The sequence below is a fragment of the Plectropomus leopardus genome, chromosome 3, assembly GCF_026936395.1.
Source record: "Plectropomus leopardus strain MGB_pleo_1.0 chromosome 3, ASM2693639v1, whole genome shotgun sequence".
NCBI lineage: Eukaryota > Metazoa > Chordata > Actinopteri > Perciformes > Serranidae > Plectropomus > Plectropomus leopardus.
This window is the reverse complement of record NC_142178.1, coordinates 41491584-41511330: the sequence shown is the minus strand read 5'-3', so window position 1 is coordinate 41511330 and position 19747 is coordinate 41491584. Positions and strand designations below refer to the sequence as shown.

Below are 19747 nucleotides of genomic sequence, written 5' to 3'. Positions count from 1 at the left end.
TCGGCTGGAGGTGACGTCACCACGTTACGTCACAACGGCGCTACCTGCTGTCACTGAAAATGAAAATTATTTATAAATCTGTATATTTATACATATATACAAATACAAAGATGTTCCTCTGAGCTGTGTCGGCTGGTTCTCTCATTTTTCAACAAAATAAAAATAACTAATTTATCCAAAAGCAGATTAATCATCATCATCTCTGTTCCTGTGAGATAACACCGAGTCTCTGCTGCAGGTTTTACCTTTTATAACCTGTTTAGTTTAGTTTTTATAACCTGTTTAGTTTAGTTTTTATAACCTGTTTAGTTTAGTTTTTATAACCTGTTTAGTTTAGTTTTAATAACCTGTTTAGTTTAGTTTTTATAACCTGTTTAGTTTAGTTTTTATAACCTGTTTAGTTTAGTTTTAATAACCTGTTTAGTTTAGTTTTTATAACCTGTTTTTAGACCTCCTGTGTGGATGGAGGTTAGCACTAGACACACACATACACACACATACACACACACACACACACACACACACGCGTAATTTATTTAAAAGTAAAACATGAGAGGTTTGGTGGAGTCTGTGGTGATGATCAAGGGTTAATGATGAAGACCTGAGGACCTGATGATCTGAGGATCTGAAGACCTGAGGACCTGATGCTCTGAAGCCCTGAAGACATGAAGACCTGTGAACCTGAAGACCTGAGGATCTGAAGACCTGAGGACCTGATGCTCTGAAGCCCTGAAGACACGAAGACCTGAGAACCTGAAGACCTGAGGATCTGAAGACCTGTGGACCCGATGCTCTGAAGCCCTGAAGACCTGAGGACCTGATGCTCTGACGCCCTGAAGACATGAAGACCTGAAGACCTGATGCTCTGAAGACCTGAAGACCTGATGACCTGAGGACCTGATGCTCTGAAGCCCTGAAGACCTGATGCTCTGACACCCTGAAGACCTGAGGACCTGAGGACCTGATGCTCTGAAGCCCTGAAGACCTGAAGACCTGAGGACCTGATGCTCTGACGCCCTGAAGACCTGAAGACCTGAGGACCTGATGCTCTGAAGCCCTGAAGACCTGAAGACCTGAGGACCTGATGCTCTGAAGCCCTGAAGACCTGAAGACCTGAGGGCCTGATGCTCTGAAGCCCTGAAGACCTGAGGACCTGATGCTCTGACGCCCTGAAGACCTGAAGACCTGAAGACCTGAGGACCTGATGCTCTGAAGCCCTGAAGACCTGAGGACCTGAGGACCTGATGCTCTGACACCCTGAAGACCTGAAGACCTGAGGACCTGAGGACCTGATGCTCTGACACCCTGAAGACCTGAGGACCTGAGGACCTGATGCTCTGAAGCCCTGAAGACCTGAAGACCTGAGGACCTGATGCTCTGACGCCCTGAAGACCTGAAGACCTGAGGACCTGATGCTCTGAAGCCCTGAAGACCTGAGGACCTGATGCTCTGACGCCCTGAAGACCTGAAGACCTGAGGACCTGATGCTCTGAAGCCCTGAAGACCTGAAGACCTGAGGGCCTGATGCTCTGAAGCCCTGAAGACCTGAGGACCTGAAGACCTGAGGACCTGATGCTCTGAAGCCCTGAAGACCTGAGGACCTGAGGACCTGATGCTCTGACACCCTGAAGACCTGAAGACCTGAGGACCTGAGGACCTGATGCTCTGAAGCCCTGAAGACCTGAGGACCTGAGAACCTGAGGACCTGAGAACCTGAGGACCTACTGCACGTGGAGGTAACCTTCAGTAACCTGTGACCTGTCTAATGTTGCCGGAGGGTCCGTGAACGCCTCACTGCAGCTGCGGGTGTCGCGCGCTCATCAGACATGATTAAAGTCACCTGTCGGAGTGACGCGGCGGCTCGAGCTCAACCGGAGCGAGTTTGCGGTGACCGTGAGGACTAACGGGAGAACCGGACGGCGGCGGGATGCAGAAAGGTCTGAAGAAGTACTTCGTCAACATGGACGAGTACCTGAGCAGCCTAGGTCTCTACCGGAAGATGGTGGCGCGAGACGCGTCCAGTCTCTTCAGAGCCGTGTCCGAGCAGGTGAGACAGCAGCCGGTAATACACCGGGACAGACCCGGGGGTGGGGGGGTCACAGGTCAGACATGGCTCAGGTGTTCCCAGGTGTGTGTGTGTGTGTGTGTGTGTGTGTGTGTGTTTGGTGTCAGTGAATCCCGGTTTGATGAAGTCTGACGTCGGTTGCCATGGAAACAGATCCCTTAGGTTCGCCTGGGACTGTTTTTTCAGTCAGAGTAATGGGCATGCTCCAGGTGTATTTCCAGGTGTCTGTATCTGATTGGCTAACCCGGTCATGATGTCAGTCCGTCCTGGCCTCTGATTGGTTGTTACATCATTCAGAAAAGTCATAATATCAAGAATTTAAACTCATAAATTCACTAGAAATAAAACTCACAATATTGTGAGATTAAACTAATACATTTACCAAAAAAGTCAATTTTATGAAATTAAATGAAAATAGTTCTAATATTATGAGCTAAAACTGTTAAATTCACAAGGAAAAAGTCACAATATTATGAGATTAAAACGAGATTTTATGAGAAAAAAGTCTCAGATTATTAACGGAGAGTTGGGTAATACGGGGTTAAAAGTGACAAAGCATGAATAAATGATCAGAAGTGATGATGAATGGTTGAATTATGAGACACAAAGGTCGAATCTTGTAATATTGCAACTTTATTCTCTTGAATTTAGGAGTTTAATCTCATAGTATTAGGATTTATTTTAAATGTACAACTTTTTTTCCTAATATCGCTGCTTTACTCTCAAATATTTACGTGTTTTTTTTCTCATAATAACTTTTTTCTTGAAATTATAATTTCATTCTGGTAATATTCTGACTTTATTCTCAGAATCTGACATTTCTTTCCCCTCTCCTGATCCTTGGTGGCACTCAGCAGACCGCGTCCTGCTGCTGCAGTTTCAAGTTTTTGAAAACAGACAGAAATAGACATGGGTCATTGAAAGTGCTTGAAGTCATATATTTAGTGTAAAAGTCAAAACAGGTGGTTTTGATGCAGTCTGTGGTCTCAGCTCCTCTTCATGCAGTGTGGAACCCAGATCCCTCATCGCATTACATTGTCAGGTCCTTGAATTTGAGGGAATTGGGTCTGGAATTCCTTGAGAAGTCCTTGAATGTGATGTTTGAGAAGGTGTGGGAACCCTGCTTTAGACTGTGACGCCAGAAAATCCTCCACATGAAGAAGTATCAACACAAAACTGTGAAGTTTGAGTGCTACACACTCACCTGTCAGACTCACCTGTCAGACTCACCTGTCAGACTCTCTTGGTTCTCTTGACTCGGTTTCTTAGTGAATGTATAAATGTGCATGTTTGAGTTTAAAGTGTTTAAAGTGTAACGTGTGTGTGTGTGTGTGTGTGTGTGTGTGTGTGTGTGTGTAGTTGTATTACTCTCAGAACTACCATCAGAGGATCCGTCAGGACTGTGCCGACTTCATGAGAGCCAACAGATGCAATTTTGAGCCGGTGAGTTTCTGATCCACCTGCAGAGAACATTTACCTGCACACGCATGTTCCTCAGGTGTCCTGACACAGGTCATGTTAACACGTTTCTCTGTCCTGACACAGGTCATGTTAACACGTTCCTCTGTTCTGACACAGGTCATGTTAACACGTTCCTCTGTTCTGACACAGGTCATGTTAACACGTTCCTCTGTTCTGACACAGGTCATGTTAACACGTTCCTCTGTTCTGACACAGGTCAGGTCAGAACATAAATCTTGTGCAGCGTCAGTTACCATGACAACCTGATGCACTGATGTCACTTCCTGTTTGTTTTCTCTTCCAGTTTGTTGAAGGTTCCTTTGAGAAATATCTGGAACGTCTGGAGGACCCTAAGGTGACCTTTGACCATAGACTGTAAACACTTTAAAATATCCTGGGTGTACTGAGGTTAAAATATCCCGGGTACGAGCGTTGACATCTTGCGAGGGTGATGTCATTGGGAGCCCTGCATCTGCGCATTACTGTGCAAACACCCGTCCGACCAATCGTGAGCAGCTCCACTGAATGCGAGCGCACGGATTGGCTGTTACAGTTGTCAATCATGATGGAAAAGCTCATTAAAACAGAACGTATCATGAAAATAAACACTTCAACAAACGTGATGAGGGCTACCTTCAGGGACAGAAACCTTCTCTGGGAAACATTTATTTGTTGTGAATTTTTTTTTCAGCCTGTGACCATTCAGTAACACGAAGGGGCGGGGCCAAGGAGCTGTACTGCAGACAGACAGCAGGGGGCAATGCAGACGAGTCACCTCACTATGTCTGTGTGTGTGTGTGTGTGTGTGTGTGTGTGACAGTGTGTAGCAGTGTGTAACTCTGTGTGTGTGTGACAGTGTGTAGCAGTGTGTAACTCTGTGTGTGTGTTTCCAGGAGACAGTGGGTCAGGTGGAGATCAAGGCACTGTCTCAGCTGTACAGGTGAGAACCTCACCTGGTTCACCTGCTGACTCAGCTTCCTGTTCAGACATTAGCGACATCAGCATCACCCCTTGTGTGTGTGTGTGTGTGTGTGTGTGTGTGTGTGTGTGTGTGTGTGTGTGTAGGCGTTGTTTCGTGATCTTCCGTTACCCGGGGAAACCAGCCAACGTGATCTCGGAGGACGACTTTGTGGAAAAGGTGAAGAAGTTTGATGATGAAAGGTCACATGACCCTGATCTCTGTCATACGATTGGTCAGTGCTGATTTTTGAGTCTCCTGTGTTGCCTAGGTGACGCTGTGTTGCTCCATCAACGGTCACTATGACATCGTTTACCCGAGGACTTACCCAGCGTCCGCCGCGCTCTGCCAGTGTGAGTCCCAGTAGGCCCGACCGTGTGTGTGTGTAATGTGTGTATCTGCGTGTGTGTAATGTGTGTATCTGCATGTGTGTAATGTGTGTATCTGCATGTGTGTAATGTGTATTTAATGTCTGTGTGTGTGTGTGTGTGTGTGTGTGTGTGTGTGTGTGTGTATTTAATGTCTATGTATGTGTGTATTTAATGTCTGTGTGTGTGTGTGTGTGTGTGTGTGTATTTAATGTCTGTGTGTGTGTGTATTTAATGTGTGTGTGTGTGTGTGTATTTAATGTCTGTGTGTGTGTGTGTATTTAATGTCTGTGTGTGTGTATTTAATGTCTCTGTGTGTGTGTATTTAATGTCTCTGTGTGTGTGTATTTAATGTCTCTGTGTGTGTGTGTATTTAATGTCTGTGTGTGTGTATTTAATGTCTGTGTGTGTGTGTGTATTTAATGTCTGTGTGTGTGTATTTAATGTCTGTGTGTGTGTGTGTGTATTTAATGTCTGTGTGTGTGTATGTGTGTAGCGGTGCTCTACGAGCTGCTCTACACTCAGGTGTTTGGCTTCGAGGAGGCGGAGCTTTGTCAGGCCATGGAAGCCTTCAGGGTCGGAGGTCGTCGCTATAGAAACAGCCCATCTGTGTGTAGTGATGTCGAGTGCGGCTATGACACACCTGAGGACCGATGTCACAGGTACACACACACACACACACACACACCAATTTTCAGCCTGTTTGTATCAGATGAGACAGATGAGTGATGACATCATTTGTCACATGATCATCAGAGCCTGTCACATGACCAACAAATGGCTGCAAAATGACATCCCGTTGTACCCGCAGGGAGGAGGCGGAGTCTGGCGGAGCGGCCGAGGAGAAACTGCGAGCTGACGATGCCAAGGTGAGAGGGAGGCTCACTGTGATGTCACTTCCTGTTTTTCTTCTTATTTTCACATATCGATCATGTGACCGACACGTCTCAGCATCCTCTACATACTACATACTGTGTTCCACACTAGTATGCAGTATCCTCTACATATTACATACTGCGTTCCACAGTAGTATGCAGTAGTATCCTCTACATACTACATACTGCGCTCCACAGTAGTATGCAGTATCCTGTACATACTGTGTTCCACAGTAGTATGCAGTAGTATCTTCTACATACTGTGTTCCACAGTAGTATGCAGTAGTATGCAGTAACCAGTATGAGTCAGACTCGGCTGGTTTCTGGTTTTTGAAAGCGGAACAAACAGTAAAACTGTTACCGCGCAGCATTGATTTACGGTTTGAAACGGAGTAAACAGGTGATGTGTACAGACGATGGTGATGAAGGCTCACCTGTGAGATGAAGAACACCTTTATAACAGGTGGTAGTGACCTGATGTACCGCCGTTACGTTACTGCCTTACGAGTTCCCCCAGTATTCACGTATCTTTGTTCGGGACACGGACTCTTTGTTCTGCATCAGTCACACGGACTGTCCCTTTAAACGCTCTGACTGGATGTTGTTCACGTGAACGCCCAAGCTCGCGTGCTGGTTAAAATTCGCTCACATCGGGCTTTGTTGGCATACTGCATACTACATACTACATACTGCAAACTACATACTGCATACTACATATTGCATGCTGCATACTACATACTGCATACTAAATACTGCATGTTGCATACTACATACTGCATACTGCATACTACATACTGCATGCTGCATACGACATACTGCATACGACATACTGCATACTACATACTGCATGCTACATACTGCATGCTACATACTGCATGCTGCATACGACATACTGCATACGACATACTGCATGCTACATACTGCATGCTACATACTGCATACTGCATACTACATACTGCATGCTACATACTGCATACTGCATACTACATACTGCATGCTGCATACTACATACTGCATACTACATATTGCATACTACATACTACATACTATGTACAACGTTTTGACCACATCAGTACGAACTGCTGGTGTAGTCGGCGGTTTCAAACACAGCCTCACTCATCCCCATGCGTGTCTCACTCATCTCCGTCGCATGTCTCACCCGTCTCTGTTGCGTGTTTCACTCATCCCTGTCACGTGTTGGACACGTGTCCGTCACGTGTCTCACTCGTCTCCCGTCACGTGTCTCAATCGTCTTTGTCGTGATGATGAGGATGACTTTCGGTGTATATATATATATTTCTGTGTTGATCCTAACTGTGTGTTTTTATTGGTCAGCCTGCAGCAGAAGCCCCGCCCTCATCCAGGCTGTCCCTGCCCTTTAAGGTCATGAAGTCTCTGGACAGAGACGTGTACAGAAACCTGGAGTTTGACGTGTGGCAGGACACATGTAAAGGTAACACACAGTAACTGTACACAACACACGAGCTGCCTGCACAACGTAGAAATGTGAATTTGGAAAACTTCTGAGAGGACAATAAAGTGTCGATGTTATGAGTAATCAGACTACTGTAATCAGGTTACTGTGTGTGTCTGACAGAGATGCAGAAGACGGACTACATGGTGTTTGCAGGGAGGCAGTACTTCCTGGGAGACAAGTGTCAGGTAACACAGCCCAGGTTCTGCATCAGGACCAGTTCTGCTGGTTCTTTAAAGGCCGACCACTCCGAGAACCAGAACTGGAACCACAACAGGAACTATAACTACATGAACGATACAACCGTAACAAGAACCACAACTAAAACTATCAACGGAACGATAACCATAACTACGACTCTAACTCGAAGTACAAGTGTAACTCGAAGCATACATTTTTTTTCAATTTTATTTTATTTATAGAGCCCATTATCACAAACACGGTCTGCCTCAGAGAGCTTTACTGCAGGCACCCTCCCTCTGCCCTCGGACCCTCACATCACCCGAGGAAACACTCCCGAAAAAGAACGCCTGTAAGAGAGGAGGAGAGGAAGAAACCTCAGGAAGAGCAGCAGAGGATGATGAGGGATCCATCTTCAGGACGGACAGACGAGCGATAGATGTCGTAAATAACAAATGAAATATGATCATGGCAAAAAAGAAAGAGAGAGGCAGAGAGGGGGAGAGAGGCACAGCTATAATGTAAACAGATGCATGTCATATGACAATAATGGTAGTTGTGAAATCATTATTTCACTCTATGAAGATGTTGAGGGTGATGATAAGAGTCTCGTGCACATGTTGATAGGGAGGCGTCCAAAGGCAGGATCACAGCATCAGGACAGCTATAAACTAGGCAACAAGGGAGCGTGAACGCTCCGGAGAGACAACGGGATTAGCGTAGTGCTATTCAACAGACCCAGGCTCCGTGATCGCGAGCCCCAGGTAGTGACAGTACCACAGTAGCTAAACTACTAAGGCTAAGCTAAACTACTGAGGCTAAGCTAAACTACTGAGGCTAAGCTAAACTACTGAGGCTAAGCTAAGCTTGCAAACGGAAATGCAGTAAACAGACATGCATGATTTCCGATGGCGGCATTGAGAGAAGGAAAAGGAGCTCAGCGTATCAGAGGAAGTCCCCCAGCAGGTTAAACCTATGTCAGCCTAACTATGGGCTGGTCCAGGCAGCCTGTGCCAGCCCTAATAAACAGGGTTTTAAAGGGTTAAACAGGGTTTTAAAGGGTTCCAGCTGCAGTGGACGGTCTGTGACTGCGGCTGTAACGACAGTGAAAGAGTTAGGGTCATTGTTTGTATCTGTGGATCCGATAACGCTTTAATTACGGACTCATTATTCTTACAGTCGAAACTGTTAAATTCACAGATATGATGGAATTTGTTGATTCAAAGGTGACGCAGATTTCAGAATCTCCCCAAAAATGATTTCATGTTTTCATCGTCAGAATATAAACGTAATAGATCATTAACCCGTGTGACCTGACGGTCTCATGGAGGGAGGCGCCGAAGCTCAGTTCGGTTTCAGCTGATTCTAACGTTAATGTAACGCAAACACGTTCTCCTCTCACGCCAATACACAGCACAGCACGCTGCAGGTGAAAGGGTTAATGAACTGAACCGGAGGAGGGTTTCAGCCTCAGCTGTGAAGTTACCTGTGTGTGTGTGTGTGTGTGTGTGTGTGTGTGTGTGTGTGTGTGTGTGTGTGTGTGTGTGTGTGTGTGTGTGTGTGTGTGTGTGTGTGTGTGTGTGTGTGTGTGTGTGGTGGGGTGTGTCTGGAGCCGAAGGGGAAGTACTACAACGCCTTCATCCAGGAAGTAGGAACACACTCTTCAGCTGTCACCGTGTTCATCGAGGAACTGGGAGAGAAGTAAACACACACACACACAAACGCACACACACGCATACACACACATGGAGTTCGGTCCTCAGTTTCTCCCTCCGTGTCCTGCAGACATCTGGTTCCTCTGACTGACCTGAAACCAGTGAATCCGGTTCCTGCGTGGAACGTCGCTGCTCCAACCAGAAAAGGAGAACTGGGTTTGTTTACACCGAGATTCACTTTTTCTGCTGAAACACAGAAACTACCTCCAGACTGACTGTGATGTCCTGACAGTCCTCCTGTCCCTGTCTTTCTGTCTCTGTCCTTGTCTTTTACTGTCCCCATCAGACTCAGACTCTCGTGGTCAGCGACATCACCGTCATCGGTACTTCAGGAAGTCACGCGGTAGCAGCGGAATGAAGGCGGGGGAGCTGCTGATGGCGCCACCGTCCTCTTACGGAAGCCCCGCCCCCTCAGCCCTGCCCCCCCGCTTCCAACCAGCGGGTCACCCCCGTCCACCGCCTGCACCGGGAGCCATGACGTATGACCCCTACGCCCCCCCACACCATCACCACCCCGTCAGCAGACCACCTCGATACGGAGCTTCCAGGTGGGAGAACCGAGAGGTCGTCTGAACATTTGACTGTTTGTTTATTGATTGATGAAGCTGAACCAATCACTGATACTGAGGAGCTCCTGTGTGTGTGTGTGTGTGTGTGTGTGTGTGTGTGTGTGTGTGTGTGTGTGTGTGTGTGTGTGTGTGTGTGTGTGTGTGTGTGTGTGTGTGTGTTCACCTGTCTCATGGATTCTGGTCAGAAGCTCCACCCGTTTCCTGAACCGTCACCTGATTGGTCCACAGTTGACCTATTACCACCCCGGCAGACGATATTACCACGACTACGAGAACTTCGCCTTCAGGTCACGGTAAATATGACGAGCCCCAGCCCTATTTTACCCAAACTGGACCCACAGCGTGACTGCTGGGGACACACAGAGCGACGACGTCAGTGAAAAAGTCTTTAAGTCAGAATCAGACATTTCGGTCTTAACACGTAAACGTACAACGACATTATCACCAGCAGCTCCTCCTGCTGCCCAACGTACTCCAGAAAAAGACAACAGTCATAATCCGTCAGAGCGCAGGTGATAAATAAATATCTGATAACCAAAAAACCAGCTGAGAGAGCTGCAAACTGTATCATGTGTTTACTCGTGCTGCTCTACAGCTGAGGCAGCTGGGAAAAAGCTACAGGACTCAAACGCTCGGGAACAACCTGGAAGAGTCACCAGGCCTGGAAAAGTTTGTGAAAAACTAAATATACCCTGAAAGTTTGTAAAAGTCCTGGAATTTTGTTTCACAAACTTGTAATAGTAATACTACTACTACTACTACTACTACTACTAATACTAATAATAATAATAATAATAATAATAATAATAATAATAATAATAATAATAATAATAATAATTAGTGATAATAATAACAATAATTAATAATAATAACAATAATAATAATGCACTCTACATCTGAAACAAATCTCAAAGTGCAACATAATAAAAGTCAGTCAGTCATTTTCTGTAACCGCTTGTCCTCGTAAGGGTGGAGCCAATCCCAGCTGTCATCGGGCGGAGGGCAGGGTCACCCTGGACAGTTCGCCAGACCATCGCAGGGCCGACACATATAGACAAACAACCATACACACTCACAGTCACACCTAAGGGCAATTTAGAGTCACCAATTAACCTGAGCTGCATGTTTTTGGACTGTGGGAGGAAGCTGGAGACCCGGAGAGAACCCACGCAGACACGGGGAGAACATGCAAACTCTGCACAGAAGGGCCCTCGCCCGGACCGAACCCCGTTCCAACTGGGATTTGAACCAGGGACCCTCTTGCTGTGAGGCAACAGTGCTAACCACAAAGCCACCGTGCTGCCCACATAATAAAAGTATTAGCATAAAAAACAACCAAAATAAAAGCTTGTATAACTCATACACAGAAATGTCCAAAATATTTAAAAGAAAAGGTGTTTTCTTTACAGATCACAAAAAAATAAAACCGAATTTTTCTTTAAAAAAAAAGCGTCATGTGAGGGTCGTGGTCGTGCTCGGTGCTGACCGGGCGCCGTGTTGGCCAAGGGCCGCCTCATCTGCTCACGTTTACGCAGCTGGCCAACAGGATTATCACCTGATACTTTAACCCTGCGTTACCTGTGAACGGATGACACGCTGTCCAAAGCAGAAAGTGACGGAAGCTGACGTTACTTCCTGTGGTACTTTCATCTGACATCACGTGATCATGATAATGTGCAGGTACTGGAAGTGATGTCATCAAGTTCCTGTGCTTCCTGTGCGTTTAGGCGCAGTCGGCGTCAGCTGGCGGCATCTCTGAATAAAGAGTGTCAGTTTGGTTTCACTGCGGACGCGGCGGATGAGCCGGCTGACCTGGATGCCGCCATCACCTACTACCAGCTGGACGACGCCACCGATGCCGTCTTCCCGCCACTGCCGGTGAGAACACGCAGCCTCGTACTCGTCACTGACTGAGATGTGCGGCGAGCACGGTGACAAGATCGTTTACACACTTTGTATGTGGCTTCTCCCACAGGGCCCGGCGGTGGCCCCACCCCCCTCCCTGACAGCACCCCCCCCTCCGGCAGGCCCCGCCTACAGAGTCCAGAGAGGCTCGGGGCCCCTCCCCCCTCCACCTCCACTTGGAAATACCCCCGTCTGCTCATCAGAGGACGAGCAGGAGGACGCTAGCACCGTGGAGGACCAGGGTGAGTACGAGGGACTACACGTATAAATGTTAAAAAAACATTGAAAAACATTTAAATGAATTAAAAAAAAAAACAACTAAAAAACAAACATAAAAAAACCATTTAAAAACATTTAAATGAAAAATTTTAAAAAACCCATTAAAAATAAACATTAAAAACAAAATTTAAAAACATTTTAAAAAATACGCTCTTCTGCCGGCAAAGAAGGAAGTGTGATGGATTGTAACTTTGTGATTCTCGTGTTTCCACCAGCCGAGTACACGGAGGACTACATCTACCTGACCCAAGGTCAGTGACATCATCAGACACACACACACCTGGAAGTGGCTCACACCTGTCCACAGGAAGTGGCTGCGTTCCAAAAGTTGTTCCACTTGCCCCCTCTCACTTCCTCTTGGCCCTTTTGTATTATGTAACAGCTGACGTCGCACGGAGGCCTCTTTCGAAACTGAGGCAAAGCCGGCAGGAGACTGAAATGAAACACACCTGCACTCGTTCACCTTCAGCGTGATGTCACAGGTCGACCAACTAAATTGCAGATTTTTTTTAAGTTTAAAACGATGTTTAAAATGAAAACAAAATACAGCTGTTTAAAGTTGTATTTTCCTAAAGGCAAATATCATAATCATCAGAAATATATATATATAGTCAAAACCTGCAGACTCCTGTCTGTGAGCTGAAGGCGTCTTCTGTTGATATTTGCAAACACAGATAGTCAATCAATTATCAGCTGCATCAGTTTCTGATTTTATAATTTCTGTGTGATCAATATCGCAATTATCATAAATATTATTTTTTATGGGTTATCTTGCAAAACAGCATTTTCCCGTGTATTTACAGATAATGTTGGAAATACAGTCTATGTTAGATATATTAGAGGACCTACACAGACCTCTGTTAGATATATTAGAGGACCTACACAGACCTATGAGATATATTAGAAGTGGAAATGAAAAGCATCAGATGGTGAATGTATCTGAATTAAGATTTGATTTTTTAATTTATTTTCGGGTTTATTCGTCCTCTTCTTCCTCTGTGGTGATACCTCAGCTTTACCGTCTACTCACCGTGGATGTATTTTCTGCATCACATGCATAGCTGCAATGCATTGTGGGTGATATAGATATAGAAGTTCACTTCAGCTTTTCAGACTATTGGATCGACCCTAAAGACGCCAGCGGGGATTCCTCCGAGGGGAAGTGACTCAAGTCTCGATGTGTTTCAGATGAGAGCTATCAGACCTCTGATGTTTACACCACCGCTGACCCCCCCACCACCCAGGTAACACACCCACCAGGTAACACATTCAGAAAAAAATTAAAATTCACCAGAAATCTTAAAGGAAAATGAAGCAAAAACTAAAGAGAAAAATAAATTGCATTTTTTAAAAATTAAACTTTTTTTTCAAGAAAAACTAAATTGCAGATTTTTTTGAAGTTTAAAATGAAAATAAAATACAGCTGTTTAAAGTTGTATTTTCCTAAAGGCAAAATCAACGCTGAGGCTCCGCCCACGCATCATCTGCACACACACACACACACACACACACACAAACAACTAAGATAATAATGACAACAACAATAATATAATACTGTCCAGTGAAGACGACGTGTTGAAGAGCACATGTGATGATCACGTCACATGATCAGTGATGTCATGAGGACAAAATGTGTTATGTTTTATTGTGAAAGGACGAGCAGGAAGGAGGAATTGCTGACTCCCCAACGAGACCAGAGATGAACTACAACTACACACAGCAGGTACACACACACACACACACATACACACACACGCACTTACACAGCAGGTACACACACACACACTTACACAGCAGGTACACACACACACACACACACACACACACAGCAGGTACACACACACACACTTACACAGCAGGTACACACACACACACACACACTTACACAGCAGGTACACACACACACGTACACGTACACACACACACACACACACTCACACAGCAGGTACACACACACACTTACACAGCAGGTACACACACACACACACACAAAGCTGGTACACACACACACACACACACACACAGCAGGTGTACACACACACACAAAGCTGGTACACACACACACACACAGCAGGTACACACACACACACACACACACAGCAGGTACACACACACACACAGCAGGCACACACACACACACAGCAGGTACACACACACACACACAGCAGGTGTACACACACACACAGCAGGTGTACACACACACACACACAGCAGGTGTACACACACACACACACACAGCAGGTACACACACACACACAAAGCTGGTACACACACACACACACAGCAGGTGTACACACACACACAAAGCTGGTACACACACACACACAGCAGGTGTACACACACACACAAAGCTGGTACACACACACACACACACACAGCAGGTGTACACACACACACAAACACACACACAGCAGGTGTACACATATACACAAACACACACACACAGCAGGTGTACACACACACACACAGCAGGTGTACACACACACACACACAGCAGGTGTACACATATACACAAACACACACAGCAGGTACACACACACACACACACACACACACAGCAGGTACACACACACACACACACACACAGCACGTACACACACACACACACAGCAGGTACACACACACACACAGCAGGTACACACACACACACACACAGCAGGTACACACACACACACACACACACACACACACACACACACACACACACACAGCAGGTACACACACACACACACACTTACACAGCAGGTACACACACACACACACATACACAGCAGGCACACACACACACACACACACACACACACACACTCACACAGCAGGTACACACACACACACACACACACACCAAGCACACACACACACACACACAGCAGGTACACACACACACACACACACAGCAGGTACACACACACACACAGCAGGTACACACACACACACACACAGCAGGTACACACACACACACACACAGCAGGTGTACACACACACACGCAGCAGGTACACACACACACACAGCAGGTACACACACACACACACACACACAGCAGGTACACACACACACACACAGCAGGTACACACACACACACACAGCAGGTGTACACATATACACAAACACACACACACACACACAGCAGGTGTACACACACACAGCAGGTGTACACATATACACAAACACACACACAAACGCACACACACACAGCAGGTACACACACACACACACACACACACACACACACACACAGCAGGTACACACACACACACACACAGCAGGTACACACACACACGCAGCAGGTACACACACACACACACACACAGAGCAGGTACACACACATTCACAGAGCAGGTACACACACACACACGCAGCAGGTACACACACACAGAGCAGGTACACACACACACACGCAGCAGGTACACACACACACACGCAGCAGGTACACACACACACACACACACACAGAGCAGGTACACACAAACACATAAGGATCATCACCTCATTATCAGATTCACTACTGTGTGTGTGTGTGTGTGTGTGTGTGTGTGTGTGTGTGTGTGTGTGTTTCAGGTGATAAAGCCGTTAGCAGTGATCTGTTCTTCACCCTCCTCTTCCTCATCCTCGCCCTCCTCACCTTCATCACACGGACCTGCAGCCGCTCACCTGCCGACAGCCACGCACACACAGACACGCCCAGGTACACACACACACACACACACACACACACACACACACACACACACAAACAAACACAAACAGTGTCGTGTGTAACGTGGTGTTTCCTTTTCTCAGTTGCCATGGCGATCCCAGCTGCCTCTCCCTGGTTGATTAATGAGCTGGGCGAACCTCTCTGCACCGTGGTGGCTCCGCCCCCTTACTCCTACGACCCCAACGGAAGCGATTTTCCCAGAGGTCAGAGGTCATCGCCAAACAACTCACTGCTGCTTCCTGCCTCACTTCCTGTCTCTTTAATATTTTGTGTGTGTGTGTGTGTGTGTGTGTGTGTGTGTGTGTGTGTGTGCAGACTGCAGAGTCCTCCAGTATTACTTCAACCTGGGAGTCCAGGTGAGTTTACTCTAACTAACGAGCTACAGACAGGTGACAGTCAGACAGGAAGTGACCGTCTCCCCCCCACAGTGGTACCATCAGAGCTGCTGGCAGCAGCAGCTGTTCCCCCCCCCCTCACCTGACGCCTCCTACCCCTACCAACACTACAGCCCCTACCTGAGCCAGGAGCCCCCCCCACACGGTAAGGCACTCCCTCTTTCACAGTAAGAGTCCTGTTACAACCACCCAGACTTTCACAGTAAGAGTCCTGTTACAACCACCCAGACTTTCACAGTAAGAGTCCTGTTATAACCACCCAGACTTTCACAGTAAGAGTCCTGTTATATCCATTTAGTTGAACAGGGAAGCAGCAGGAAGGTAGAATGTCTCCCTCCTGTGGACTGTCTTACCTGTCCTGGTCGTCTGTCCCCAGCTGTCCCCCCTTCGTACCCGGAGACGACCCGAGGCCCCCATCAGCCACCCTCCTCTTACCCAGAATCCAGCAGGGCAGGAGACGGACAGACAGAGGGACACACTGGCGGTCAGTAATCAGTGGAGACACACACACACGAACACACACACACACACACGCACACACCACAATCGTTGGTGATTTAAAAAAAATAAAATAATCATCAGATTTTTTTAAACGGAAAAACAGTCAAATTTTGAACGAAAAAACAAAGATGGCAGACATTTTTAACAATGTCCTGACGACTCTCCACCCAACAGGAAGTCTGTCATTTTAAACGGTCTTGTAATTTGCTGTATCTCCTCCATCAGGTCCCGCCCCCTCCATGGACCCCCTCCTCGTCTGTCAGCCCCGCCCCTGCAGGCCCCGCCCCTCCTCTGCTCACCTGTACCTGGATCAAATGCCCTCCCCCCCACTGCTGCACCTGCCGATGAAGCTCCACCCCGGCTGCCTACCTGCCCTCTGCCCCTCCCCTCCTCCCCTCCTCCTCCTCACCTCTCCCACCACTCTTCCTATCACACCTGCCCCCCCTCCCCCACTGGGGCGCTGCCGACAGGGGCCACACCGCACGTGTTTACTGCCCAGCCCCCAGCCCCGCCCACATGGTGGGTTACATCACTGCCCCGCCCCATCACACGTCCCCCACTACCCTCCCCTCCCTCTAAGACCCCCTAACCTGTTCTTTTGTTAGCTTGTGGCTAACAGTGCTTATGGTGCTAACAGTGCTAAAGTTGCTAATGGTGCTAACAGTGCTAAAGTTGCCAATTATACTTACAGTACTAATGGTGCTTACAGTGCTAATGGTGCTAACAGTGCTAAAGTTGCCAGTTGTACTTATAGTGCTAATGGTGCTAACAGTGCTAACGGTGCTAACAGTGTTAACGGTGCTAACAGTGCTGACAGTGCTGATGTTGCCGGCATGGTTTCAGTTTTGTGTTTGATGATCTTCTCAACCAGCCAATCAGAGCGAGGGGGGTGTGGCCAGTCCCTGTTTATGATGGGATGTATTTGTGTTGAAGTTTGTTCAAACTGGTTTGTTTTTGTTTCCGGATGAATAAAGTTTGACTCACCAGCAGAACACGATGCTTTTGAGGGTCACATGATCCCGCTCTGATTTTACCAATGCGTTTTCACGTGTTCATGTTGTCATGTGTCCATGCTTTCATGCATTCATGGTTCACACGTGTTTATGTTGTCATGTCTTCATGTGTTCATGTTTGTGTTTGGGCTGCTGGCTTCTGGCTGCATTGTCGTCATGACAACATGAATGTCTGTGTCCGTCATCAGAGTTTGGTTTGTCCTCTCTGGGTTCCCATAGAAACGTGGGGGTGCATCATGGCGGTCTCTGTAGAAGAGGGTCTGCTCTCAGTGTTGATAAAAACAGAAAAACGCTACACTCAGATTCACTTCAGCGCACTGAAGGAGCTTCAGCTGAGTCTCTGAGTCTTTGTGTCTTTGAGTCTCTATCTTAAAGCCTTTGTGCCTAAATGTTGTTGTGCCTTTGAGTCCTTGTGTCTTAGATCTTTGAGCTCTGTCGCTGGTTGTGGTCTGCGCAGAGGTCGGGGTGAAACAGACCGAAGCTCATGTTTGACCTCACGTGTGCTGTTTCTTACAGACCGCTCCAAACAAACCTTTATTTAAACACAGTGTGAACGCCCTGATGTCATGCAGCGCTCCGACTTAAACAGCGCAGGTTTATTCAAAGAGCTTTACTGGCATCATGGGAAACACGCTTAAATGAACCAAACACACGTGAAAAGTAAACACATTTATTTGCCCACCAATCAGAAAACACCTGTGAGCCGTGTCGCACCGCTTCACAGAAATATGCTGTTCAAACAGGAAACAACAAAACGCTGCAAAACGTTTTCATACCGAACGTTCGCCTGGCTATGCTAACAGGCTTGCAGACAGGAACATCGTCGTCCCGTAAGACGTTGACTGCAGAGTCCTGTGACACGTCGTCATGGTAACAGCTCCGCAGGGATGTCCACAGTCCAGAGGTCGCGACCCCCCCGAACGCTCAGGGGCTCCTTCAGCCAGCGAGGGTTGGACAGGTGAGTCAGGTGTTTCTCCTGCAGACCAATCAGAACAGCTGACTGCTCCAGCTGCTGTAGCTCCTCCCCCTGCAGGGAGGCGGGGCACTGCCACGACCTGCCCACATCCACCAATCCTGAAAGAGGTTCACAGGTGAGGCCTTCAGGTACACCCAGGCAGGCAATTATGGTGGCCCAGAGTGTCAAAACACCAACATTTCAGTTAACACTTCAGCATTTCAGAAAACACTTCAGCATTTCAGAAAACAATGAAATGTTGATGTGTTTTGACATTGTTTCCCACCTGCCACCACGCTGCGGCCAAAGCGCTCTCCAGACTGCAGCAGCGTTTGGATCTGGACGCCGTTCATCCCCAGCGGACCACTAAGCACCGCCCTCCACTCCTCGCCCTCCCAGTCCTGCCAGGCGATGTGGACCGCCAGAGTCTGGCCCTCCAGTGGGGCCAGCAGGGGCCTCCAGCGGCTCTCCACCGTCTTCACGCCATCCAGAACCAGACCGGCGTACGGCTGCCGGAACGACAGGCACCACACCTGCATCGTCGTGTCTGCCAAACGAACGAACCCAGAGGTCAAAGGTCAGCACTGTGAATGCAGAGGACTCTGAGCCGCCAAACTGTACCTTTACAAAAATCACACCCATTAACCTTTGAAACCTGCATCAGCGTCCCTGACATCAGTGTCCCTTTGTCCCTGACATCAGCGTCCCTGACATCAGTGTCCCTTTGTCCCTGACAACAGTGTCCCTGACATCAGTGTCCCTTTGTCCCTGACATCAGTGTCCCTGACAACAGTGTCCCTGACGTCAGTGTCCCTTTGTCCCTGACGTCAGTGTCCCTTTGTCCCTGACGTCAGTGTCCCTTTGTCCCTGACAACAGTGTCCCTGACATCGGTGTCCCTGACAACAGTGTCCCTTTGTCCCTGATATCAGTGTCCCTTTGTCCCTGACATCAGTGTCCCTTTGTCCCTGACATTGGTGTCCCTGACATCGGTGTCCCTGACAACAGTGTCCCTTTGTCCCTGACAACAGTGTCCCTGACATCAGTGTCCTTTTGTCCCTGACGTCAGTGTCCCTTTGTCCCTGACATCAGTGTCCCTGACATTGGTGTCCCTGACATTGATGTCCCTGACATTGGTGTCCCTGACAACAGTGTCCCTTTTTCCCTGACATCAGTGTCCCTTTGTCTCTGACAAAAGTGTCCCTTTGTCCCTGACATTGGTGTCCCTGACATCAGTGTCCCTGACATCAGTGTCCCTGACAACAGTGTCCCTTTGTCCCTGACATCAGTGTCCCTTTGTCCCTGACATCAGTGTCCCTGACAACAGTGTCCCTTTGT

The 19747-nt window shown here is 47.6% G+C and overlaps 2 protein-coding genes across 2 annotated transcripts; one reads left to right on the top strand and one right to left on the bottom strand.

Moving 5' to 3' along the window:
• The first annotated feature begins 1840 nt into the window (after positions 1-1840).
• On the top strand, positions 1841-17022 carry alg13 (ALG13 UDP-N-acetylglucosaminyltransferase subunit). Its single transcript, XM_088075301.1, is given in 27 exon segments — positions 1841-2047; positions 3425-3508; positions 3831-3881; positions 4420-4466; positions 4592-4664; positions 4756-4837; positions 5349-5514; positions 5664-5721; positions 7063-7180; positions 7325-7393; positions 8986-9082; positions 9167-9252; positions 9383-9644; positions 9851-9958; positions 11393-11543; positions 11641-11812; positions 12065-12100; positions 13038-13093; positions 13504-13572; positions 15409-15535; positions 15631-15750; positions 15863-15903; positions 15976-16087; positions 16319-16426; positions 16669-16785; positions 16788-16889; positions 16892-17022. Coding segments are annotated over 27 exon segments (2763 nt in total). The 5' UTR covers positions 1841-1927.
• A 1299-nt stretch (positions 17023-18321) lies between these two features.
• Positions 18322-18950, bottom strand: LOC121964739 (protein EOLA1). The gene is made up of 2 exons (XM_042514934.2): positions 18698-18950; positions 18322-18530 (listed from the first exon to the last, which is right to left on the bottom strand). Exons 1-2 carry the CDS (start codon positions 18948-18950, stop codon positions 18322-18324), a joined length of 462 nt encoding a protein of 153 aa, XP_042370868.1.
• Positions 18951-19747: the final 797 nt, after the last annotated feature.

Excerpts from the sequence above, each read along its gene's own strand:
- LOC121964739 (XM_042514934.2), bottom strand. The coding sequence starts at position 18,950 with ATGCAGGTGTGGTGCCTGTCGTTCCGGCAGCCGTACGCCGGTCTGGTT. Across the intron at positions 18,531-18,697 it reads TGGCCGCAGCGTGGTGGCAG|GATTGGTGGATGTGGGCAGG; the intron begins GTGGGAAACAAT and ends AACCTCTTTCAG.